We start from the raw sequence: 26,263 nt of genomic DNA on the forward strand, positions 1-26,263 counted from the left end.
CTGTACAATATTACTGGAATAAACTATCTTTTGGGGGGATTTATTGGGGATCTACCCCGCACTCTTTTGGAGGGCGACAAGCTATGTGCCCTAGAATGGACGTTTTCAGAGACGTCCATATCTTCAAGAGACCCATACTTATTGTACAATTGAATTTTATATTGTGATTCTTTAGTAGCTCTGCCACTTTGTTGTTTTGAAGCATCAGGCTTTGGCTTCGGTTTACCTTTCACCGTTTGTTGACTATCAGCTGTAGATTGAGACTTTGAGAGTGACTGAGATGCTGATTTGTGATCAGAAGAAGTCTTTGATGTATTAGGAAGTGATGCCGCAGTCTGTGATGATATAGCAGTGCACAAATGCTGTGGAGAGTCGCAATTGACCCAAGTCAAGGTAGTTTGACAGCCTGTGGTTGACGTTGTTTTAGAACTAGACCCCAATGATGTTTTTGCTACTGTAGCATAACTTTCTGAAAGTTCAGATTTTTGGCCTCAGAAGAGGAGATTTTTTGTGTAAATTTTATTTTATTGATCTCCATTTGCTCTTTCCAAATAGGACACTGTTTAGAAGAGGACGAATGGTCGCCTGAGCAATTGGTGCATTTTTTATAATCACTGTCACAATCTTCTGCTGTGTGTGTCTTCTCACCACAGTGAGCACACACAACAGACAATGTGCAAGTATTTACACCGTGTCCATATTTCTGGCATTTGAAACACCTGAGCGGGTTGGGGATGTACTTATCAACTGGAATGTTACAGTAGCCTGACGTCACTGATTTGGGTGCATTTGGAGATGAAAAGTAAACAGATACGTATTCGTTTTGATGGTTTCGTTGTTTCTCCGCGTTGAAAAGCGCTTGACATAGAGCACACATTGATCCTTCATTTCAGATCCTATATCAAGTTCCGACATATCATCCAACAATCGATCACGATCTCTCACAATACCTTTACTTGTATTCAAAGTCTTGTGAGCAGACACCGTGACCGGAATGCCCACGAAAGATTTCATGTTCATGAGGTTCGTTGCTTGTTGCTTTTTCCCACATTCAACTAGCAGGGCACTCAAACGCAAGCGTCTAATGTTTTTCACCTCCCCAGCAATACCTTGAATACCCTTGGACACAGCAAAGGGGTTCAGTTTTAATGGTGTCTAGTCAGGTGTCTCACTCACAATGAAACGTGGCCAATATTCAATCGATGCAGATGGTCTCTGGTCAGGATCAACAAGGTCAATATCAAGTGGACGTTTTGTTTTTTTAAGTGGTATTTCGTAAGCCATGGTTGGTGTAATATGGTTCATCATCCGAGCTCCCCACCCACCACGGAGTATCACAAGGACAATGCTAAAGCAAGCGGACCTCCAGCTTGCAGCACCAAGGATGCCCGGATGATATACTCCAGCAGAAAAATTAAAAGATTAATAATTCTACCAGATTGGCCCATGAGCCACCACCTTCTGGCATAGGACTCTAGGCAAATTACAGAACAATATATTTCAAATTCAAGCCAAGACCAAATTTACACCAATTCCAAATGATTTATGTGCATTGATAAATATTATAATAATACCCCATGCACAGGGCTTGGCATGACCAGCCGATTGGTCGAACCAGGCCCATTCGACCACCCGTCTAGGCGAAGTCAGTGCCAAAGTGGTCTATTGAGCAACAGGAACACGGCTGCAAGCTCCTATTGCCCTCAACCACCAGAATCCCTTCCTCCGCCGACACAGGGCCGCAACCCACGGCAAACGGGTTGGTGAACCACATATACCCCCGGGTCCACTACGGGGTGTCGGCGAGCTCTTAGCGTTATCCAGCACCCACCACGAGGAGGTGGCTCGCCACGGGTGCCTCGTTCAATCGATGATGCAACATTGAGATTGGTTTTGTTTATAATTATTTAAGCCGAAAGTCACCATTTTTTAGAAAATGGGAAACGCATGAGGTTTCTCTTCGTCAAAGAACAAAAATATTGATTAAACGATAAAAAATGTTTCATTATGAAGAAAATATTAAACTGGGTACCATTCGACATGGTGTGCTTGAAAGTCAACAATGGTCGTAATATTTGATTGCGTGCCGAGAAATTTGGCGATCACATTTTTAATTCGCAGGCATTTCGTTTTAAAGAATATGTACATGTTGAACATTATATATTTATAAAGCTGAAAATTAGAGTATTCCATACATAATTCATATGACACGTAAATCCGACTCGTTGAATAATTATTGGAGTTTTATTTGGAGATGTCATTATCCTGCACTTCTGTCCAATGGGTCGACAGTAGCATTCAGAGGATTAAGTAAGGTGCAACCAGTTGGGCGTCCATTACAGGCTGTTCTTTTGTGAACACGTGCTATCATTACTCTTCGATAGTGATTTTTAAACAGATGCAAATGATGTTGTTCAGTCGAAGTGTCTTATGGATGAGGAAAATCGCTTTTCTTCAAACCTATTCAGTAGAAATAGATGAAAAAAGAAACAATTTATATTAGTGTCATGTGTAATATTGATCATATTCTACCCTTGACATCTTGTTTGCAGTCTCAGGTAATGGACAAAACGTTGCTCTGCATAAGCAAACATCCATGAGCAGTATCAGGAGAGTCCAGTATTCCGTGCGAGCTGTTGACGGACGGACTGATGCTGCTGACGAGTCACTGACAATCCACACCAAGGAGGACGAACTCACTGCTTGGTGGAAGGTCGACCTCAACATGGTGGTACATTCTCCCGTGATCAGGATCTTCTTCAGATTTGACTGTAAGTAATAGTTCATCACGAATCAAACAGAACGGATTCATTGAGGAACAATATAGACGTTTTTTAGTATCAGTCTTGTAAAGCATGTTTTTGTAGTGCAAAGTCTGCACCTATTTCGTAGACCCATGGCGGCGGAATGGTGTACAGTTCTACACGTCACGGACGGATTCCTCTAACCCTAGGGAAGGGAATCTTTGCTACACTGTCACGGGGCGTCCCGATGGTAGAGACATAGCGGATATACTGTATGTGAGCTGTTCTGGTGTCTGGAGCTGCTTGACTATCTATACTGAAACCGATAACGATGGAGGCGGAGCTGTACTAGACTTTGCAGAAGTAGAAGTGTGGGGTAAGTATGTTCAGATAGCCTTTTTCTTTACCTTCCATAGAACTCACTGATGAAGCTTTAAGGTATTAGACTGAAAGGTTCAAACGAAAAAGCATATTTTATATGCACGGGTTTGCCTAATATTAGTATCCCCAAAACACAGACACCAGAGAATTATTTCAATGACACCATCCAAAATCAGTAAATATTGTTACCATAATACTTATCTGATCCAACATATGTCATATTTGGGATTTCACTTTCTCAGTAAAGCACAAATTCTAGTACTTTTTTGGTTCAGTCCCATCTGGCACCCTCAGAGTCAGGCACCTTATCACCAGCACACAAAGTCAGCCGCCTAACCCGTTCATCCACCTCGACTTCCACAAAAATGAACGTCTGACAACTGGCAGTCTAGACGGCGTACTTTGTGTACCCTCTTATGTTGCATTTGACCACTTTCTGAATGGCATCGTGTAATCATACTTATCTGATCAGCTGGTGAAGCCATTTCAGGTGACGCCAGTACGAAAAAGTCAACATTGTCAGATTTTCAGACAACAGAGATCTTAGGATATTGGGCCATCGAGAAAAGGACCTGAGCCCACTTGCACAAAGCGATTTTAGCGCTTCAACTATCTTAAGCCTATGTTGGAGAATGGGGGTTACAATCACTGTAGCGCTAAGATCGCTTTGTGCAAGTGGACTCTGGACATTATTATAATAGGGGGAAAGCATTAGCAGTTATTTGAACCGTATTTATGTTCAGGTTTGATTTAAGGTTGTTTCCAGAAATCCAGAAGTAGCTGTTGACTAGTTGAAAAGTCAGATTGGTTGGCTGGTTTGTTGTTACACAACAGTAGTATGTCAGCTATATGGTAGCTATATGTCTGTGAGTGCTCGATTCTGGACCATTTGAAAAAGCCTTTAATGAAAAGTCTTTAATGAAAGATGTTTTCACAGGAGACTTAAGTGATAGGTAGGTGGTTGCAGTTCTATGAACATGGTTTACAATTTATGCCTGAAACATGGTCATGCCTATAAGGCAACAAACAGTCGCCATGAAGTTTCAAACGTTCAGTTACGAGTGAGTGAGTTAATATTTAACGTCACATCGGCAATATTGCATCCATATCGTGACGAGAACGATTAATTAAAAAAAACCCACACACACATGAAGTAATGGCACACTCTAATATCCTGTCAACGAAAGACTAAGGACCATGGGCATTCGCTTCCTGCATGGACCCTAGCTGGATTTACATCATCCCCTCAGCCATCAGCAATTTGGGAAATCTAGCCATACAATAAAAGTACACTTATTCTATGATTACAAACGTGGAAAGTGTGAATTTGCTTTGAATGTTTGTGGACTTACGTACCTTCTCAGGATAACAATAGTTTTACAGACTGAGTACTTCAACCCCTTTGAGGATACAGCCACTAACAAGCTGAGTTACGAATTTAAACTTCCAATAATAAGACATTTACCTATTTACAATTCAGTTACTAAATCTCATTCTTTTAAAAATGCAAATGCGAATTTGTGTTATTAAAAACAGATCCTTCATGTTTCGGGAATTGAAATACTTATTCAGTGTGACTGAATATTTTACACAGTCAAGCAGGATATGCTTGAATGTGATTCTTTCATCACAAGGGATGCAGAACGGAGGATCTTCACCTTTCAATAGATACATGTATTGATGAATATATCTATTGTGGACAATACGAGATTCAATTACGAAGTATGTTTATTGCTGTACTTAGTTCCAAAGCCAATGCTAACGACAGTCACCCCTGGCTGTGCGGAAGGACTGTGGTATGGACCCAACTGTAGGAAGTCATGCGCTGCACGTCACTGCAAGGTAATGTCTACTTGTGATGAAACAGAAGGCGCTTGTGACGGTGGATGCAAGCCTGGTTGGCGTGGAACAGACTGCATGCAGGGTAAAACTACTTGATTACTTCCTCCAAAAAAATGAATACAATGAGTGAGTGAGTGAGTTTAGTTTTACGCCGCACTCAGCAATATTCCAGCTATATGGCGGCGGTCTGTAAATAATCGAGTCTGGACCAGACAATCCAGTGATCAACATCATGAGCATCGATCTGCGCAATTGGGAACCGATGACATGTGTCAACCAAGTCAGCGAGCCTGACCACTCGATCCCGTTAGTCGCCTCTTACGACAAGCATAGTCGCCTTTTATGGCAAGCATGGGTTGCTGAAGGCCTATTCTACCCCGGGACCTTCACGGGTCGAATACAATGAACACAGAGAGGTACAAATGTACAAATATCATTCACACTACTCCATCTATGGTGATTTTTTGCAAATAGGAAAAGTGTTTCCTACGGTCCATCGGAAATTTAGAAAATTATTAAGTGTACTTCACCAGTAAGTATAAAATTGTTTCCGGAACACCAGTAACTATATAAAATAACACATGGAACATACCGGGTTTTTTCATGTAAAAACCTTTTTAACTATAACCGTAATGGTAAGTAGGTAATGTACCATAGCTATAGGTGCTATAATAGCCAAGTTGTAAAAACCTTCGTTCATCACGCCGAAGATCCGGGATCGATTCCAAACAGGAGTACAGTGGTGTTCCCTGTCGTGATATTGCAGGACTATTGCTAAAAGTGGTGTAAAACCATACTCAATAATAACGAGGGCAGGTAGTTACTTCCACATGTTTCCTTTCGCAGCAGGGGTACCTTCTGGCTTCAGATAACAATTTTTTACTCATCTGTATTACTTGAAGTGACTTTCACCATATCTGTACGTTCTCTGATGTTTAAGCTTTGTGTTTACATTGGGAAGCTAAGCATATTCACATACTGCATGACATCCCAGTTTGCCCAGGTGGTGCCTATGGTATCGATTGCAGCAACGCCTGTGGTAGATGTGGTAACAACAGTTTGTGTCACCATGAGACCGGAATTTGTCCAGATGGATGCGAGGCAGGATGGCAACTGGATCTGTGCAATGAAGGTGGGTTACGATGACGCACAACTGACACTTTTGTTTTAAGTGACAAAGATGAGTTCCATAATCCGCTTGTCCAAACTGGAAATACGGATTGAATTGTATAGTTGACTGTGGTCACTGTCACGGAATCTAAAACATGGGCGACGGGATATGTGTTCAAGAATGCAAAAATGGGTAAAGCGAACCTTGCCACGGCGTCAGTGGTAGAATACACTCGACGATAATTACATTTGACATTGTAATATTCTCTACGGTTTTTCTGGTTGAGTCAACAATAGCCGTTTTAGCAATAAAAACCCGACTGTTAATTGTACTCCATGCAGAAATCGCAGAATGAGCACATGGAAGTGAAACAAAGTGTTGCCACGCAGTCTAGTTGTTCCAATTTATTCAAACCGTTTCATGTCTAGCCTGTCCTAGCGGGAAGTACGGATTGAAGTGTGAGGCAAAATGCGGTCACTGTAACGGGAGCTGTAACATTGTGGACGGGAGATGTCTCCAGGGATGCACGCATGGATACGAAGGTCCTCGTTGTCTCCGTGTTATAGGTACAATATACTATGTTTAACATTGTAACACGTAAGTCATGGCGAGCCATCATAAGGGATAGGTGTTTTAAGTTCAAACCATAATTGAAGGATCTTTTTGTTGTTGATTGACATTTAATGATTCTATTCTTAAAAAAGGTGTTTGTCAGACAATTTTGATAAACGTTGCGTAAATAGATACATGTTTTGTAACTGGCAGTTTAAATCATGTCTGTCCCCCGAAGCGTCTTGAGGCATATTGTTTTGGTTTAGTTTCTGTCCGTGTTGACTTTCCCATTGTTTCTGGAACATAACCTTAAAACCATTAGATCAATCTTCACCAAACTGGGTATACTACGTCTCCAAATGGGAAGTACGGGTTGAACGGTGTGGCACAATTTCACTGCAGCTTTCATGTGTTTTTACCTCGTTTCAGTTATGATATGGCTGAATTGCTGCTGCTATGACTATAAACCTTAATTCACCCACTCTCTCATGCTTTGAGACATAAACAGGCAGTTGTTAACGACAGTATCATTTGAATGTTGTATCACTAACAACATTATGTTTGAATCATTCGGCAGAGCTATTCCATTTCATATTTTCAGAATCACAAAAGATACTTCCTGACAAAATGGCCCATTCGTTTACAAATATAACCGGTGTTGGTGTTCTGGTTGGTGGGCTTGTCGGAGTGGCGATGACACTTATCTTAGCTGCTGGAGTGTATCTGTGTTTACATTGTAGACCATGCAGGTAGGTGTGCAATAAAGTGATGACTATACATATAAACATAAACATGTACGTGCGAGTTAACATACATTGAGTGTAGCATTGACATTTGTTTGCTCTTTTCAACACGCAGGATGCACAACGATCATGGGTCTGTGAAGGAAGAGGAGACTAAAGACACACAGAACTCACTGAACACGAGAATCGAGACCTGTGTATAGAACATCACTGACGAACTGACTGGCAGGAACTGACGAAAGGTTTCAAAATGACAATCCATACATTTTACCTTGAAGTTTAAATGTATATCTTCGCCTTGTGATTGATTTCAGTATAATCAGAAGGTATTGCATCATCGGTGTTTTGCGTCTGTGAATGCTTCATTTAGACACAATGGTTGTTTTGTATTTTTTGTTCTGACTGGAACCACTAAGTGTCATTTATTCTTTTACCACGTGGCTGCACAGCGCAAGTTTTGATGCCATAGCATGGGGAGACCCAGTCATGTTGAAGCAATCTCATGCTCACTCAGCGATAGGACAGTGATTCTAATTGTATACCCTTCTTATTAACTTTATGTTTTCATGTCTCTGTATAATATATGGGGTAGAATGATGGATAAAGCATTTGCTCGTCACACCGAATACATGGGTTTGATTTCGATCACTTGCTTTCAACTCTCACATGGGTGACGATATGTTCGCTCATCACATTGCTATGAATGTGTTAACTGTCAGTGCTGTAGTGTGAACTGTTAAATTGCCATTCTTATGTGATAGTGGTTCTCTTAACGGGCACGGAAACATTGGACTATATTTTATTACTTGAAGTAAAAACTTCTTTAGTATTACTGTCACAGTGCAATTTGGGGCCATAAATCCGATTTTGAATACAAGTAGCATTTTGAGGTGTTATAAGTAATTACTGGCAGTCAATTCAAATATGAAATACTCAGACAAAAACATAATTGCCTTTTATAGGAAACACTATCCAAACGGACAAAAGTTATGGATACAATTTTGGAAAATCTGTGTTTGTATATATATACAATTGACTTCAAAGCCATCTTGAAATATAAAACAGGCAATCTTAAAGGATGTTATGTTTGTTTTATTGTGACAAATAAACGTTACTTTCTAGTCAAACAAAAGACAGAATGCAAACAAAAATAGGATTTTATTCAAGTTAACAGATAGTAACAAAAATGTTTAAGCAGCCATGCGTACCTTTACACATCATCAACTAATGACTATATCATCTGACAGGAAAATTGGGAGAGATGCTCACACCCAGTTGATACATAACCCAGATTTACATGTTTAACAAATATGGCTGAACATGCATCGCGTAGAAATACGATGTCCATACCCGCCACCTGGCATTCCATAGACGTAAGATACATGTGTACATATGCAGAGATTCTCCTGTAACAAATGACACAGCACTGTCAGCGTTCAGTGTATGTATTAACAACTTGTATCAGTTATCAGTAACATTTATAACATACTAACTGACATATGACCATAAACACATTTTGATGTTGGGTTAACTTTAAATATTTGATGACTTCATGTTGATGAAGTGTACATTACAGACGTTGGATATATGTTAACAGTTATAGCTAATGTCCATACCAAATTGCTGTGTAAAGTTCTGTCTTCAATGGATGGTCTTTTGGTTAACTTTGAAAGCATATATATTATGACCTTACGCTGAAGAGGTGCAGGAACAAGAAACAAGGGGCGCTGGGTGCGACTTCAATGCTATGCAAAATCTGTGGCACTAGTGCGAATCAGTGTAAAATTTGTGAAGTGGTACGAATCAATATAACATTCTGCTCATGAAGTACGCACCTATGTTAAATTCTGTTCGACCAGTTCTAGTATATGTGCAATCCTGTTAATGTGGTACAAGTCTGGGTGAAATTCTCTGGAACTAATACGAATCAATGTGAAATTCTGTGTAACTAGTGCAGAATAATATGAAATCCTGTGGATCTAGTGCGAATCAATGTGACATTCTGTGGAACTAGTACATTGTGTGGAAGTAATGCAAATCCATGTAAAATTCTGCTCACCAATTTGCAATTTTGGTGAAGTAGTGCAAATCTATGTGACATTCAGCAGATGAAGTACGCGTCTATGTGAAATTCTGTTAGGCCAGTACTAATATAGTGCAATCTGGTTAAAGTGGTACATATATCGGTGAAATTCTGTGGAGGTAATATGAATCGATGGGAAATTCTGTGGAAGTAATACGAATCAATTTGAAATTCTGTGCAACCAGTACAAATCAATGTTCATTCTGTGGAATTAGTGCAAAGCGACGTGAAATTTTGTGGAGGTAATGCAAATGAAGGTGAAATTATGTGAACCTTGTGCAAATTAGTCCGATATTCTGTGGAACTACTACGCACCAATGTGAACTTCTAGAACAAATCAATGTCAAATTCTAAGGAACTAGTACAAAATAGTATACTATTCTTTGGATCTAGTACGAATCGATGTAAAATTGTATGGATCTGGTTCAAATCATTGTCAAAATCTGTGGATCTAGTGCAAATCGATGTAAAATTTTGTTGAACTAGTGGCGAATCCATGTGGAATATTATGGAACCAATGCGAAACTATGTGAAATTCTGAGGACGTAGAGCAAATTTAGATTTGATATCTGGCACAAACAGAAAATGAGAATCAATCTAGTTTACCTCACAGCAGACATTATTTATTTCGTTCAATATGTAAATGTCCTATACATTTCTACCACGGTAAGTTTCAGAATAATCATTTGAAACCATTAAACGTGGTAGCCGAAGGACCGTAAAGTTCATCGATGAAAATATAAGGAGATCCGTTCTGACTTAACTCTAGGGTAAATGGTGTCAACTTTACTGGGTGATTGGTGGTATATTGTGTAGTGAGACAACATAAACTAGAAATATTACACTTTGGTCCATATTAACAACGTTATGGTATCAAAATTATTAATTTTAACATACCCACAACCGCTTATGGGCATTTCAAGTAATGTAGAAAATACCGAACTGAATAGTGTGGTAATATGGACGTTCTTTTTGTAGATGTAATGTAGTCCGTCGGGACTGTATGGCGCTGACTTTAGATGTTAGCGTAGGTGTTTGAAGGGTCTGTTCTCAGAATACACTGCAGGGCAAAGTCATGGAACATCTGAACATCATTCTGAAAACAAAGCAAAACAAAACCAAGACAGTGAAAGAGTTCTCATCTCAAAGACAGCTTTGATGGAAAAGTTTTATAATAGATCATAGATGGTTTTCATAACAATAGACAACATCACATTTCAGCACGACTAGAGACAATGCCAAAGGCTATATCACATTACGCCATGCATTCATGAAGAAACCCACAGTGCCGCACAAACCATCAACATGAATTATGGCAAGGATACACGAATCATTGTCCAAACATTTAGAACAGTCTGGGTCACAGAAAATCGAATATGAAAGTTTGATGGACAGATGTGTCAACTGCACCCAAAATGTTGTCATTTTCGGCATGCATTCTTTGCTTTACGTTGGTCGGGTGCTAGGATAGCCTAGTGGTTAAAATGATTGCTTGTCAACCCGAAAACCCGGGTTCGATTCCCCACATGGGTACAAGACCTGACGCCCATTTCGTGTATGCCCTTCTGTATATTGCTGATTGTTTGGGTTTTTTTCTAAAAGCGGTGTAAAACTAAAACCTCACTAACTCTGTTTGTTAGTTTCAAAATGGTTTGAATTATGCAAGCTGGGTTAGTCGATAGTACAGCGTATTTGACAAATATTACTGTTATTACGTCAACACCAGAGCCATTGGTTCTTACATGTTTTCATCGCAGCTACATAACAGTCATAAGGAATAAAAGGTTCATAACCACAATTGTTAAGGAATAATGGCTTTGGACACTAAGTTTGAAATATGTAAAATGTGAATTAGATCATATTATTAATCTTGGGTATTTAAAACCGGTGTCCTACCTTGTTGAACTGAAGGTCAGGACAACATCTGAGAAATGTTCTTACATGGCCGATAACGTCAACGGAAGTGTCCTTACGAATACCGGAAAGGATGTTCCCCATAATGCAGAAAGAGACGGCAAGCTTTCTGTCATTGTCGCTGGAATATATGCAATAAATTTCATAAAATTGGTGGCTCTATTGTATAAATTTCCTTCATGTCAAAAATTACTTTAGGGTTAGTCTTACTTATGAAGGACGACCACTGGGTGAGGCTGAGTTGATATTTCCTGCAGTTGGGCGTGGTTCAGCAAATATGATGTCATGACTTCTGTTGTCAAGGGGGCATCAACTCTGATCATCTTCACCTGACGAGGCCTGTCTGTCTGTGTAACAGATGTAATAAATATGCATTCTTTATTGCCCATTCACGAAGGCAGTATAGTGTTTAATGACTCCAGTCTCTGATCTAGGTTAATATCAGAGTCCATAAAATACTTGTTGCCATTATTATAGTAACACAAATAAAAAGAATATTTTAAACTGAGGAACATGTAAACGACTGGCAACGAGAAGTTGACATCAAGTAGAACAAGCGATGTGTTACGCTCTTCTTGATTGGTTACAGTTATTTCTCTCTGCTGAGTCAATTGGCTACTTTTTATGGTGGACAATTTAATCTTGATTGAAGGTAGTCTAGGTCTCTGTGAAATATTAAGGACGGTTAGGCAATCATTTATATGAGAATACAAATACAGTGGAATACGAAGTAGAAACAACCGACGCCGTCTTTTAGGAGAACTAATAATGAAGGATTATGGCTCATTACTTTTGTGGCCAGCCGCAAGGTGTTCATGGTGAGATCTGTTGACAGGCTGGATTCACTTGTTGTTGTCACCGTAATCTCACCATACGTCTTCGACCTTCCTTCTGCTGGGACTAAACCCACCTTAAATAGACAATTTTATCTTACCCACCTTACATTAAAACCTCAGAATTTCATTTAACAAACGATAACAGATTCAAATCGCTATTACTGGATATTTATTACTTTGTATCACAAAAGACATGCACATTAAATGAAACACCAAACAATGTACAATTGGTCTAAGTTAACGCTCATGTTTAAGTGTTCAATTGGCAAAGTAAAATTATATGGATTCGCAGTCGTAATTTCACTTTATTTGATTTACTTTTTTGTTGAAAGTGAATTTATCGGTACGTTTTCACTGCAAACAGGCTACAGTGTATGATAACAGAACTGATGTTTACATATGTTATGCTGCATTTATATTACAGATATACAACCTCACTTATAAGACGATGTAATAAGGTCGTTAATGGCAGTTATTAAGCTATCACTTAAATATACCGTCATAATGAAAGACATGTGAGCGAGTGAGTTAATATTTAACGTCACATCGGCAATATTACAGCCATATCGTGACGAGAACGAGTTATTATGATAATACAAATGAATTAATAGCACATACATTGTAAAACCCTGTCCACGAAGGACAGTAAAACTAACTAGGTTATCACAGGGTAGAATGTAAAACTAGTGAATAGACCTAAAACAATGTATCTACAGAGGACAGTACAATATAAAAATGAGCTATAGGTTGCAAACAGCTGAAGGTAGATCACCATACTAAGGACGAATGACATGTTGTTGCTGTGAAATTCTGATCATCCAACAGTTGTTGGCAATCTATAGCCCGTTTGTATTTTGTATTGTCCTCAGTAATTAAACTGTTTTAGATATCATTACTAGTTTTTAAATGAATGACTGTGATATACCAGTGGTTTTGCGGTTCTTCGTCAACAGTTTTTAGATTGTTTCAAATATTCTTCATATATATCATGTAATTTTCATTGTGCTCGTCACGATATGGCTGCGATATTGCCGATGTGACGATAAGTATTAACTCACTCACTCAATCACATCCAATGTAGAACATAATACAAAGGTAGAAGACCACCCTTCTTTACATATTTCATTTTCGTCAGTTTACACACATTTGGCGTGACGACGACGATGGTTTGGACGTTGTTCTCTTCTACCAGCTTCCACAACAGTTTCACCAAACCCGGGGATGGTGCAGTGGCTTGCAGGTACCCTTTTAGAGAAGTCAGGGACTGAAAAGATCAATACATGTTAATGGGAGAAATCCTACACAAATATGCCCGTTTTACCCCCCAACATCCTAAACTCTCTTGTTCCTTCAGATACAATGGAAGTGTACCTTTGTGTGTCAATATGTGTTAAGTTCGAGACGGTGTGATAAGGTTCAAGAATCGGAATCTTACATTATTTTCTGTCTTACAAATGTGTCTTGAAACGTGTTGGAAATAAGATTTCTAAGATCATCTGATATTGCTGTCGCTTATTGTGCACCTACCGGTCCTACACGGACAATGAAGTCTTGATTACCATCCACCCACATTCTGTGTCGGTCGGGGAGATCTGTAAAATATCAACGTAGCAATAATACCAGTTGGGTTATCATAATCTACAGTTCCCTGTTAAGAGAAAACGCTGACTCAACATTTTACTAATTTTACAATCATATCCTGTATTACTTTAGGGATATCCGGGTAGATCGTGGTGTAGAAGCTGACAGTAGACTAACATACAGATATCAGGTCTGGTTCAGTGGAAGGCATTATTCTCATTTGCAATACACACTGCTGACATTTATGGTTTCGAATCCGTGGTTTTGGACTCAAAACAAAATATGAAACAAGACAAGATGGTTTGCCTGTCTTGCAATAGATGAGTTTAGTTTTACGCCACACTCAGCATTCCAGCTACATGGCGGCGGTCTGTAAATAATCAAGTCTAGACCACCTAATCCTGTGATCAGTAGTATGAGCATAGAACTGCCCAACTGGGAACAGACGACAACCAAGTCAGCGAGCATGATCACCCGATCCCCTTCGTCGCATCTTATGGTAAGCATGGGGTGCTGAAAGCCTATTCTACCCTGGACCTTCACGGATATGGAATAGATAACACAAGCGTAGCATTTGAATTTAACGTAAGCTGAGCTTTCGAAATGCATTGCGATGAATTACAATTGCTTTCATAAGTTTGGAAGTTGAATTACAGAATGTATGAACTCACCTTCTTGCACCTCTGTCAACAGCATCTGGGAATACAGATATGTACACTATACATGCGGTAGAATAAAATTTAGTTGGATATGATGATGTTTCAGATCCAAATAGAGTAAGAAAGGTGAGTGAGTGAGTTAATATTTAATGTCACATCGGCAATATTTCAGCCATATCGTGACGGGAACAGACCACTGAAAACGAATATGTGTGTTATAAAACCTGTCGACAAAGGACAGTAAAACAACTACAGTATCACAATTTGAATTAAAACTAGCTTGGAAAGTTAAAACTAACATCAATATTCAGACAATACAATATAAAAACAGACTATAGATCGCCAACAACAGAAGGTAGGTCACCATACTAGGGACCATGGGGACTTACAGTACCTTTGCTACCTGCATGGACCCTAGTTGGGTTTACACCATCCCTTCAGCCGCTGGCGAATTTACAATATGCTAGCCACAATTAAAACAACAGGAATACTACGATTAAAAGCCTGGTAGAATTAAATTTACTATGAATGTTTTTGGACTTACGTACCCTCTCAGGAGGACAATATTTTTACAATACTTCAACCCCCTTTGAGGGTACAGCCACTAACAATTCTAGTTACGAATCCAAACTACCAATTATTAAAATATATCTTTTTACAGAAACATATTGCTCACAATTCAATCAAAAAATCAATTTCTTTTAAAAAACCAATAATTAAATGAAAACTAACGCTGGTAAAAAGATCCTTCATCGTTTTAACTGTAAAATACATATCCCTTGTGATGGAGAATTCGACACAGTCAAGCAGAATATGCTTGACCGTGACTCTCTCATCACAAGGGATACAAAATGGAGGATCCTCACCTTTTAACAGGTATGCATGAGTATATCTAGTGTGGCCAATACGACATCGTCGTAGTATGACCTCTTCAAATCTGGACTGACAACCCAAGTGGGTATAACCAATGTAAGGTTTTATCTCATGTAATTTATTTATACCAACTTGGGTGTCCCACTTCTTCTGCATCAGATCATGGATATAAGATCTAATGGTAGCTTTATAATCAGTGTAGGGAAGAAGAAGTGGTGTCACAGATTTGTTGAGTGCTGCTTTGGCAGCAAGATCGGTCATTGCGTTACCGGAAATGCCTACATGGCTGGGTAACCAACAAAAGACGATGTCGTATTGGCCAGTAGCAAGATTATTATACAGTTCAATAATTTCAATTAAAAGTGGATGTTTACAAGAAAGATTTTTAATAGCCTGAAGGCAAGAAAGAGAGTCTGAATAGATTATATACTGTTTACGTTTCGGGTGTCTTTGAATATATTTAAGAGCTGTTAATATGGCGTTAGCTTCTGCTGTAAAAATAGAACTATTATCTGGTAATCTAAAAGATATTGTTCTGGATCCAATGACAGTGGCAGAAGCCACTGCGCCACCGTCCTTGGATCCATCTGTAAATAAGGGTTTGTAATTGCTATATTGATGTTTCAGTTGATTATATTCTTGTTTATACTGTAATTCATTCGTTTCTGATTTTTTAAAAGTACTTAATGTTAGGTCAACTTGTGGCCTAACCAACTGCCAAGGAGGAGAAGAAAGAAGACGGGAAGGAGCTATGTTTTCCAGCTCAATGCCAGCCGAAGAAAGAAAGGGTTTAATTCTGTGCCCGAGAGGTGGAACAAGAGAAGACTTTTTGTTGTACAAGTCCTCGTAGAGAGGATTGAAAACACAGTTATATGCAGGGTTAGATTCGATAGAGTATAGCTTCGTGATATATTGTAAAGATAATTTTATACGACGTTGTGTAAGAGATGGTTCATCGGCTTCAACATATAGACTGTCAACAGGAGAGGTTCTAAAGGACCCAAGACAAAGTCTTAGACCTTGATGATGAACAGAATCTAATACTTTTAAGTTGCTGTTGCAGGCTCCACCATATACGATGGAGCCATAATCAAGTTTAGAACGGACAAGTCTGTATCATGTTCTTTCTCTGCCCCCTCATGGCTGACACATAAGTCAGGACATCCACAATGCCCTCCCCTCGGGCCTGGTCTATCAGGGAGTCAACGGCGATGTATGTGCCTGTACGTCCAATACCGGCGCTGAAAGTGGTCATGGGGAAAAAGGAATTATTGAACAGTTTCTCAGAATCCTTGATTGTGTGTAGAATCATGTTGTTTAAATAAAATATTAAATGTTGTTATATGCTGAATTATTGTATAATCTTGGAAACACAGTTTCTACTAAAATCTATCTATAATCGTCCCTCTGAAAATATGGTCGAAAATGGTACAACGTTAACGTGATCTAAACCCCTGAAGCCCATGTAAGGTACACATGTTAAGAAACACTGTCCACTCATTTTACATGTCTAACGAACGGCCAAGATAGAGACTTCAACATGATTAAATGAATGTATTGAATGTTTGAGGCCACCAGCCCCTTTACAAAGAGTACAACATGTTAGAATATACCACGGGAAGCGCCTGTAAAATACAGATGGCACCTGACAGAAGAGGCGATGCCTGTAAATAGCGAACTTCAAGATGCGAAGTAATGAAAGTGACAAGAACGTATTTCGCAATTTTTTAAATGCACAAAATGTGTACTTTCCAGGAATAACTGTTATTTCATTATGACATAACAGCAGCCATTTAAACCTATCGAGAGTTGGAAATTCCCAGATATGATTTGGAATAAGATGATTACAGAGATCATCGTAGTATGAGCACTCAGGAATACAGGAATTCAGGTTCTATCACAGGAATAACACAAAGGGAGCATAGTTGCTTCATACGTCAGTGTGAAGACTAGCTGTCTTCACAATAGTCATCGGACAGTAATCCAAGTGCTTGTGCCACTTAAGATGACTACACCTGCAGTGGACAAGCAGCGGTCCATCTGTTTCCGTAACTGTCCACCGGACCAACCAGATGTAGTTGACGAGGGCGAGTGTGTCCGGTACACCGTGGTCGGGCCAGGATGTGAAGTGGAACTGGATCACAGATCGACCCTCTCCAGTCTGTAACAGAACATTGTTATGATTCACTTTGAAAAATTAATACTGATGAAAAGATGAACTAAGAGGAATCCTTGGCATCTCAAGCATTCTACTGAATAACAAGCAAACATATGGTCCAGGCAAATCAGAATTGAATTATACGTTTTTCACTGTGCTGTCAAATTTGGAAATGTCCTCCTCTTGTCTATCACAAAAAGGTCTAAAATCAGAAGAGGCTCTGCTGCACAACTCTAAACACCAACAGTTGCAGCTGTAGGATTATTGTTTGCTATAACTGGATACTTGATCCCACATAGTGCAATAGGACTTGTCAGCACTCACTGTGTTAGAGGTGACTTTCAGATGTCTTGTTGTAAAGTTCGCACGGGTCTGTGTTTCCGCCACCTCTATTTTCAAAACACCACTTTCCATTACGCCATCTGTCGGCCAGTATCGTTCGCATTTCACCTAAAATTAAAATTCAGTCTTGACAGATTATGCCTTGTTAGTGTGCTTTGGCCAAATTTGGATGACAGTGTAAAATCTTACCCTACTTTCCTCCACGAGACCAGTCAGCATGACCACATGGCTGCAGGAATGTTCCCAGATCATCCGCCAGAAGTCTCCCAAGGTCTTCTTGTTGGGAGCTATATACATGGAATTATCAAAGCAAAAACGGACATATTACGCTCACAAATATTAGTAATGACACACTTTAAAACCTAGTTTCTAAACACCTATTACAATAGTGACTGAGTGAGTGAGTGACTTTAGTTTTACTCCGCACTCTGCAGTATTCCACCTATCTGGCAGCGACCTGTAAATAATCAAGTCATGTGCAGACAATCTAGTGATCAACAGCATGATCATTTGTCCGCGCAGTTGAGAACCGATGACATGTGTCAGCATAGTCAGCGAGCCTGACCACCTGATTCCGTTAGTCGCCTCTAATGGCAAGCATATTCACTTTATATGGCAAGCATGGGTTGCTGAAGGCGTATTCTATCCCGGACATTCACGGGTCTTTTACGGTAATGAACAATTAATGGTTACACAAATGGGTGATTCTTAACGATATAATTTCCACTGATCAATAGGCTGTGCCATCTTATGCAATAAATATTTTCCGAAACTAACTGTGAAACCAAAACAACATCGACTTATGTGCACCAACAACCCACCCTGAGATGCAATATATGTCTTCCCTTGGTTGTAGCTCTGAAACAGAAAACAAGGACAGGGAAGTCATGTACTGTGTGTTGTCTTATGTCAGTGTATCTACACACAGCACTTTTAGCTAACAAGAACTCTATTGGTCCTGAACATATTATTTTGTGAACATATGATCAAAATACTGACGTGCATGAAGCTTGCGTTGATGTAGTCAGACCCGGGCACGTCGGGGAGAGGAGTTAGGCGAACTCTGTTGTGGTCGTCTGAAAATTGGACTCAAGCTGCATTATCTGTTGGTATCAATTCGTTTGTCAAAGTTTAACCTTTATCTTAAGCTGTTCAATACCGTTTCATCCATTCCTCTTTACTCACAGGGGTAGTAGCCTCTGAACTTGTTCTTGCCGCTGTTCTCGGGTTTCTGGGAGTCTTGATACGTCGACGTAAACCCAGTTGGGAGTCTCTGTTAGCACAGTATGACAAACACAAACTTAAAAAAACAAACACAAACAAAGACAACAACAACAACAAAGACCCAAAAATAAACAATAAACAAAACAAAACAAAAAACAAATAATGGAAATTCACTGTCAAAAATTAACAGATTATTTGAAGACAAACGAGAATTTTCATGTCTTGTGTAAAGTGGACAAAGCTCACGTGGTATTCTTTCTCAAATCCATCTTTTCTCTCCTTAAGTGTTGCCACCGTTGCAGCTAGTTCTGACACAGGGACGTCTCTTACGGCATCATCGGCTCCTGCGTTGTAGTAACAACTGTCAGGAGACTGACCTCCTTCCTCAACGTCTTCCTCCTCATCATCTTTAGAATCCCGCTGCTTACCTGCTGTAGACTGTGTTGCTGGTTTGGGCTTTATAGCTGACTTCTGATTAATTGCCGCGCTCTCTAGAGCGACGTATTCATAAATGCCGTTCTCTACAGAAGTGAAAAATGAACCGTCATCATCACTTGACTTCAGTCTAGTGGATTTCGGGCATGTAAATTATTCCTTCATAAAATCCATGTAGTATTACTATTACTATCCCTTTGGACTTATTTAATAAAATGAGATGGGCTTTACACCGTTAAAATAATAATAATAATACTTAAACGGTAGCAAGGAGACCTCAAGGCAGAGGAAATCCCGACTTCTACAGAATTTGTATTTTGTACTTGTACAATTTAATTTCTATGAATGACAAGAGCACGAAAGTGTTGCAGAAAACCCAGAAACATAATCGCTGCCACCCAAACGGAATCCGATCCCACAATCTTATGTTTCTGATAGTGTTACCCCCATCCCTGTCCCCTTAACCTTAAGAACATATCATTAGACCTTGAAATATGACTATATGTACATTTTAGTAGTCACCTATAATGTTTTACTTGCCCTGCCACAAACACATCTTGTCTCATAGAGATGTTATGAAATATTTACACATGTAGTGCTATTTAGCCCTGCACTACACAGAATACAATCTTTCATTGCAGTGAGCTTTATTTAAACAATAACTGATGATAAAAATGTTGGCACGAAAATGTTTGTCATACCTTGTTGTGGTTTACTTTGCGCTTTAGGGTGAAACTCTGAAACTTGTTTATTTATTTCATTATCGTGAAACCGCCGTCTCCTCCTGCATCCAAAAGTAAAAGAAAATAAATGGCCAGAAGAACCAAAGTCGCAAGGAGCTATTTCGCACACGATCTGACATTGCCGGACACCATACCGATGTAGGAATAAGGTCAGAAACGCCAAAGAAGGATGTAAAGATCTGAAATGTGATTCCTACATACACCTAAACCTCCAAGTCCTGATAGTCTACCTCATTGAAAAATATCCCGAGGAAGGCATTCGTATAAAATAAATAAGGCCCACGTTCAACATTATGTAACTGTTAGTGTACTTATTCTTAATAATTTGTTTCAGGCTGTGGCCTTGCTGTGGAACATTTGTGTGCGTTGCAGTACACGACGTTTTCTGTTACAATCAATACTGTAATTTGTGGATTCCATTGTGGGGATTATGTTTAAACGTATGGTCATGATTCTGTTAAAAAATCTGGACAACTATGCTGACTAAGGTTTAAAATGATATCTCAATCACAATGGAGGATATATTCACATTTTAATTCATACTCATGAAAGTATCTCCAGTTACCATTACTGCATCGTCTCAAACATGACGTCTTTTAATCTGAACCGACAGCCGATTCTTGGTTATATTTAATGAGGTTTATTGGTGTACTTTGGTGTCCAACTTCTATTGATATATCATCTAACAGCCCACATATAAGCGGTGTATGGTATCAAAAATGGTGTAACATATAGGTTGAGTTCAGCTAGTGTGTATGAGTTTATCAGTTACCTTCTGACGAGGACAACAGCAACAATGAGGAGTATTGCAATGAGTAAACCTGCGACTGTTCCCCCCGCAGCTGCTACCTGAAACTTGCCCGGTTCATTTTGAAGACCTGAAACACGTGTTGTGTGCACTATTGATCTCGTCAGATTCCGTGACAACATGCAGTATAATGTCTTACCCTTCACCAAAGTAATATCCTGGTCCAAACAATTCAATTCATAAAACAGGCAGCAGACGCAGTCATAAGGAAGGTGAGTGAGTGAGTGAGTGAGTAAGTCAATATTTATCGTCACATCGGCAATATCACAGCCATATCGTGACAAGAACAATGAAAAATGATATATATGAGGAATGTTTGAAACAATCTAAAACCCGTTAACGAAGAACAGCAAAACCACTAGTATATCACATAAATTCATTTAAAAACTAGTTATGATATCTAAAACAGTTAAATTACTGAGCACAATACAAAATAGAATCAGACTATAGATTGCCAGCAACTGAAGATAGATCACCATACTGGGTACCATGGGGACTTACAGTACATTTGCTTCCTGCATGGTTCCCAGCTGGATTTACACCGTCCCTTCAGCCGTTCACAATTTCGTCATATCTAGCCATACATTAAAATTACACGTATGCTACAAGTAAAACAGTGGAAAGCTTTAAAGTACTTCGAATGTTATGGGACTTACGTACCCTCTCGGGAGGACAATAATTTTACAGTACTTTAACCGCCCCCCCTCCCCCCATTGAGGATACTGCCATCAACGATCTCAGTTAGTAATTCAAACTTCCATTCGTAAAATATTTATCTATTTACAGCTCAGATAACAAATCTAACTCTTTTAAAGAAGCAATAATTAAAAGAGAACTATTATCAATAAAAATATCCTTCAAAGCTCGTGATGAAAAATATTTATCCCTTGTGATGGAATATTCTACACAGTCAAGCAAGATATGCTTGACTGTGAGTCGTTCATCACAAGGGATACAAAACGGAGGATCTTCACCTTTCCATAGATACTGATGTGTATACCTGGTGTGGCCAATACGGCATCGTCGTATGATGACCTCCTCAAATCTGGACTGACAACCCAAGTAGGTGTAACCAATATAGGGTTTTATTTCATGTAATTTATTGATACCTACTTGAGTGTCCCACTTCTTCTGCATTATATCACGAATATATGACCTGATAACAGCTTTGTAATCAGAGTAGGGAATAAGAAGTGGTGTCACAGATTTGTTGAGTGCTTCCTTCGCAGCATGATCCGCCATTGTGTTCCCACTAATACCAACATGGCTGGGTAACCAACAAAAGACGATGTCGCATTGGCCAGTAGCAAGTTCATTATGCAATTCAATAATTTCTTTTAAAAGTGGATGTTTACATGATACGTTTTTAATAGCCTGAAGGCATGAAAGAGAGTCGGAATAGATTATATATTGTTGATGGTTAGAGTGTCTCTGAATGTATTTAGGAGCCGTTAATATGGCGTTTGCTTCATCAAGTTCCGACATATTATCCAACAATCGATCACGATCTCTCACAATACCTTTACTTGTATTCAAGGTCTTGTGAGCAGAGACCGTGACCAGAATGCCCACGAAAGATTTTATGTTCATGAGGTTCGTTGCTTGTTGTTTTTTCCCGCATTCAACTAGCAGGGCACCCGAACGCAAGCGTCTAATGTTTTTCACCTCCCCAGCAATACCTTGAACACCCTTGGACACAGCAAAGGGGTTCAGTTTTAATGGTGTCTTGTCAGGTGTCTCAATCACAATGAAACGTGGCCAATATTCAATCGATGCAGATGGTCTCTGGTCAGGATCAACAGGGTCAATATCAAGTGGACGTTTTGTTTTTTTAAGTGGTATTTCGTACGCCATGGTTAGTGTAATATGGTTCATCATCCGAGCTCCCCACGCACCACGGAGTATCACAAGGACAATGCTAAAGCAAGCGGGCCTCCAGCTTGCAGCACCAAGGATACCCGGATGATATACTCCAGCAGAAAAATTAAAAGATTAATAATTCTACCAGATTGGCCCATGAGCCACCGCTTTCTGGCATAGGACTCTAGGCAAATTACAGAACAACATATTTCAAATTCTAAAATGTTTTAGATTATAAAGCCAAGACCAAATTTACAACAATTCCAAATGATTTATGTGCATTGATAAATATAATAATACCCCATGCACAGGGCTTGGCATGACCAGCCGATTGGTCGAACCGGGCCCATTCGACCACCCGTCTAGGCGAAGTCAGGGCCAAAGTGGTGTATTGAGCAACAGGAACACGGTTGCAAGCTCCTATTGCCCTCAACCACCAGGATCCCTTCCTCCGCCGACACAGGGCCGCAACCCACGGCAAACGGGTTGGTGGACCACATATCCCCCCGGGTCCACTACGGGGGTGTCGGCGAGCTCTTAACGTTACCCAGCACCCACCACGAGGAGGTGGCTCGCCACGGGTGCCCACTGATGAGGCTTTAAGGTATTAGACACTTCAACAGAAAGGTTCGCACGATGAAAAAGCATACTTTATGTGCATGTGTTTGCCTAATATTAGGATCCCCAGACACAGAAACAAGAGAATGTTTTCAATGACACCATCCAAAATCAGCAAATATTGTTACCATAATACTTATCTGATCCAGCATATGTCATATTTGGGATTTCACTTTCTCAGTAAAGTACAAATTTTAGTACTTTTTCGGCTGAGTCCCATCCGGCACCCTCAGAGTCAGGCACCTGATCGCCAGCACACAAAGTCAGCCGCCAAGCCCGTTCAGCCGCTGCGACTTTGTGTACCCTCTGATGTTGCATTTGACCACTTTCTAAATGGCATCGTGTAATCATGCTTATCCTATCAGCTGGTGAAGCCATTTCAAGTCACGCCAGTACGAAAAAGTCAACAACGTCAGATTTTCAGACACCAGAGATCTTAGGATATTGGGCCATCGAGAATAGGACCTGGATATTATTATATTAGGGGCAAAGCATTAACAGTTATTTGAACCGTATTTATGTTCAGGTTTGATTTAAGGTTGTTTCCAGAAATTAGCTGTTGACTGTGTAGTTGAAAAGCCAGATTGGTTGGCTGGTTTGTTGTTACACAACACTAGTATTTCAGCTATATGGCAGCTATATGTCTGTGAGAGCTCGAATCTGGACCATTTGAAAAAGTCAAGTCTTTTATTCAAGATGTTTTCACAGGAGACTTAAGTTATAGGTTGCTGGCTGCAGTTCTTTGAACAAGATTTACAATTTATGCCTGAAACATGAGGCAGCAAACAGTCGCCATGAAGTTTCAAACGTTCAGTCACGAGTGAGTGAGTTAATATATAACGTCACATCGGCAATATTACATCCATATCGTGACGAGAACGATTGATTATAAAAAAACACACATGAATTAATGGCACACTCTAATATCCTGTCAACGAAAGACTAAGGACCATGGAGATTTGCTTCCTGCATGGACCCTAGCTGGATTTACACCATCCCCTCGGCCGTCAGCAATTTGGGAAATCTAGCCATGCAATAAACATACACTTGTTCTACGATTACAAACGTGGAAAGTGTGAATTTACTTTGAATGTTTGTGGACATATGTACCTTCTCAGGATAACAATAGTTTTATAGACTGAATACTTCAACACCCTTTGAGGATACAGCCACTAACAAGCTGAGTTACGAATTTAAACTTCCAATAATAAGACAATAGATAATATTTATCTATTTACAATTCAGTTACTAAATCTCATTCTTTTAAAAATGCAATGACTAAGTGCGAATATGTGTTATTGAAAACAGATCCTTCATGTTTCGGGAATTAAAATACTTATTCAGTGTGACTAAATGTTTTACACAGTCAAGCAGGACATGCTTGAGTGTGATTCTTTCATCACAAGGGGTGCAGAACAGAGGATCTTCACCTTTCAATAGATACATGTATTGATGAGTATATCTGGTGTGGACAATACGAGATTCAGTCACGAATTATGTTTATTGCTGTACTTAGTTCCAAAGCCAATGCTAACGACAGTCACCCCTGGCTGTGCGGAAGGACTGTGGTATGGACCCAACTGTAGGAAGTCATGCGCTGCACGTCACTGCAAGGTAATGTCTACTTGTGATGTAACAGAAGGCGCTTGTGACGGTGGATGCAAGCCTGGTTGGCGTGGAACAGACTGCACGCAGGGTAAAACTACTTGATTACTATCTCCAAAAAAATGAATACAATGAAGTGAAGCAAAATGTGACATGATTTTGTAATATGAAAAAGAAACACAGCGAGGTACAAATGTGTATCATTCACAGTACTACATCTTTCGTGATTTTTTGCAAATAGGAAAACTGTTTGCTATGGTTCATGGAAAATTTAGAAAATTATGAAGTGTATTTCACAAGTAAGTATAAAATTGTTTCCGGAACACCAGAAACTATATAAAATAATACATGGAACATACCAGGTTTTTTTTCATGTAAAAACGTTTTAACTATAACCGTAATGTTAAGTAAGTAATGTACCATACCAATACCAATAGCCTAGTTGTAAAAACCTTCGTTCGTTACGCCTAAGATCCGGGATCGATTCCAAACAGGACTACAGTGGTGTTCCTTGTCGTGATATTGCAGGACTATTGCTAAAAGTGGTGTAAAACCATACTCACTTACAATAATAACGAGGGCAGGTAGTTACTTGTTTTCCTGTTTCCAACAGGTTTACCTTCTGGCGTCAGAAAACAATTTTTTACTCATCTGTCTTACTTGAAGTGACTTTCACCATATCTGTACGTTTTCTGATGTTGAAGTTTTGTGATTACATTGGGAAGCTAAGCATATTCACATACTGCATGACATCCCAGTTTGCCCAGGTGGTGCCTATGGTATCGATTGCAGCAACGCCTGTGGTAGATGTGGTAACAACAGTTTGTGTCACCATGAGACCGGAATTTGTCCAGATGGATGCGAGGCAGGATGGCAACTGGATCTGTGCAATGAAGGTGGGTTACGATGATGCACAAATCATACTTTTGTTTTAAATGACAAAGATGAGTTCCATAGTCAGCTTGTCCAAACTGGAAATACGGATTGAATTGTGTAATTGACTGTGGTCACTGTCATGGAATCTAAAATATGGGTGAGGAGATATGTGTTCAAGAATACAAAAATGGGTAAAGCGAACCTTGCCGCGGCGTCAGTGGTAGACTACACTCGACGATAATCACATTTGACATTGTAATATTCTCTACGGTTTT

At 39.6% G+C, this 26,263-nt stretch overlaps 2 protein-coding genes across 2 annotated transcripts; both read right to left on the bottom strand.

Moving 5' to 3' along the window:
- Positions 1-10,426: 10,426 nt before the first annotated feature.
- LOC137291265 (uncharacterized) lies at positions 10,427-14,483 on the bottom strand. Its single transcript, XM_067822567.1, has 7 exons — positions 14,459-14,483; positions 13,734-13,798; positions 13,351-13,470; positions 12,161-12,280; positions 11,581-11,717; positions 11,353-11,491; positions 10,427-10,552 (listed from the first exon to the last, which is right to left on the bottom strand). The coding sequence occupies exons 1-7, from the start codon at positions 14,481-14,483 to the stop codon at positions 10,472-10,474; spliced, it is 687 nt and encodes a 228-aa protein (XP_067678668.1). The 3' UTR covers positions 10,427-10,471.
- A 1,932-nt stretch (positions 14,484-16,415) lies between these two features.
- On the bottom strand, positions 16,416-22,271 carry LOC137291266 (receptor-type tyrosine-protein phosphatase T-like). Its single transcript, XM_067822568.1, has 9 exons — positions 22,143-22,271; positions 19,290-19,625; positions 19,005-19,092; positions 18,819-18,895; positions 18,641-18,677; positions 18,009-18,106; positions 17,802-17,927; positions 17,335-17,480; positions 16,416-16,560 (listed from the first exon to the last, which is right to left on the bottom strand). The coding sequence occupies exons 1-9, from the start codon at positions 22,269-22,271 to the stop codon at positions 16,416-16,418; spliced, it is 1,182 nt and encodes a 393-aa protein (XP_067678669.1).
- Between the last annotated feature and the right edge of the window lie 3,992 nt (positions 22,272-26,263).

The sequence above is a fragment of the Haliotis asinina genome, chromosome 7, assembly GCF_037392515.1.
Source record: "Haliotis asinina isolate JCU_RB_2024 chromosome 7, JCU_Hal_asi_v2, whole genome shotgun sequence".
NCBI lineage: Eukaryota > Metazoa > Mollusca > Gastropoda > Lepetellida > Haliotidae > Haliotis > Haliotis asinina.

Excerpts from the sequence above, each read along its gene's own strand:
- LOC137291266 (XM_067822568.1), bottom strand. The coding sequence starts at position 22,271 with ATGGCGGATCATGCTGCGAAGGAAGCACTCAACAAATCTGTGACACCA. Across the intron at positions 18,896-19,004 it reads GTTCAGAGGCTACTACCCCT|ACGACCACAACAGAGTTCGC; the intron begins GTGAGTAAAGAG and ends TCCAATTTTCAG. Across the intron at positions 18,678-18,818 it reads TCAACGCAAGCTTCATGCAC|AGCTACAACCAAGGGAAGAC; the intron begins GTCAGTATTTTG and ends TTTCTGTTTCAG.
- LOC137291265 (XM_067822567.1), bottom strand. The coding sequence starts at position 14,483 with ATGCTGTTGACAGAGGTGCAAGAAG. Across the intron at positions 13,471-13,733 it reads TCATTGTCCGTGTAGGACCG|TCCCTGACTTCTCTAAAAGG; the intron begins GTAGGTGCACAA and ends TGATCTTTTCAG. Across the intron at positions 11,492-11,580 it reads CCAGTGGTCGTCCTTCATAA|CGACAATGACAGAAAGCTTG; the intron begins GTAAGACTAACC and ends CATATATTCCAG.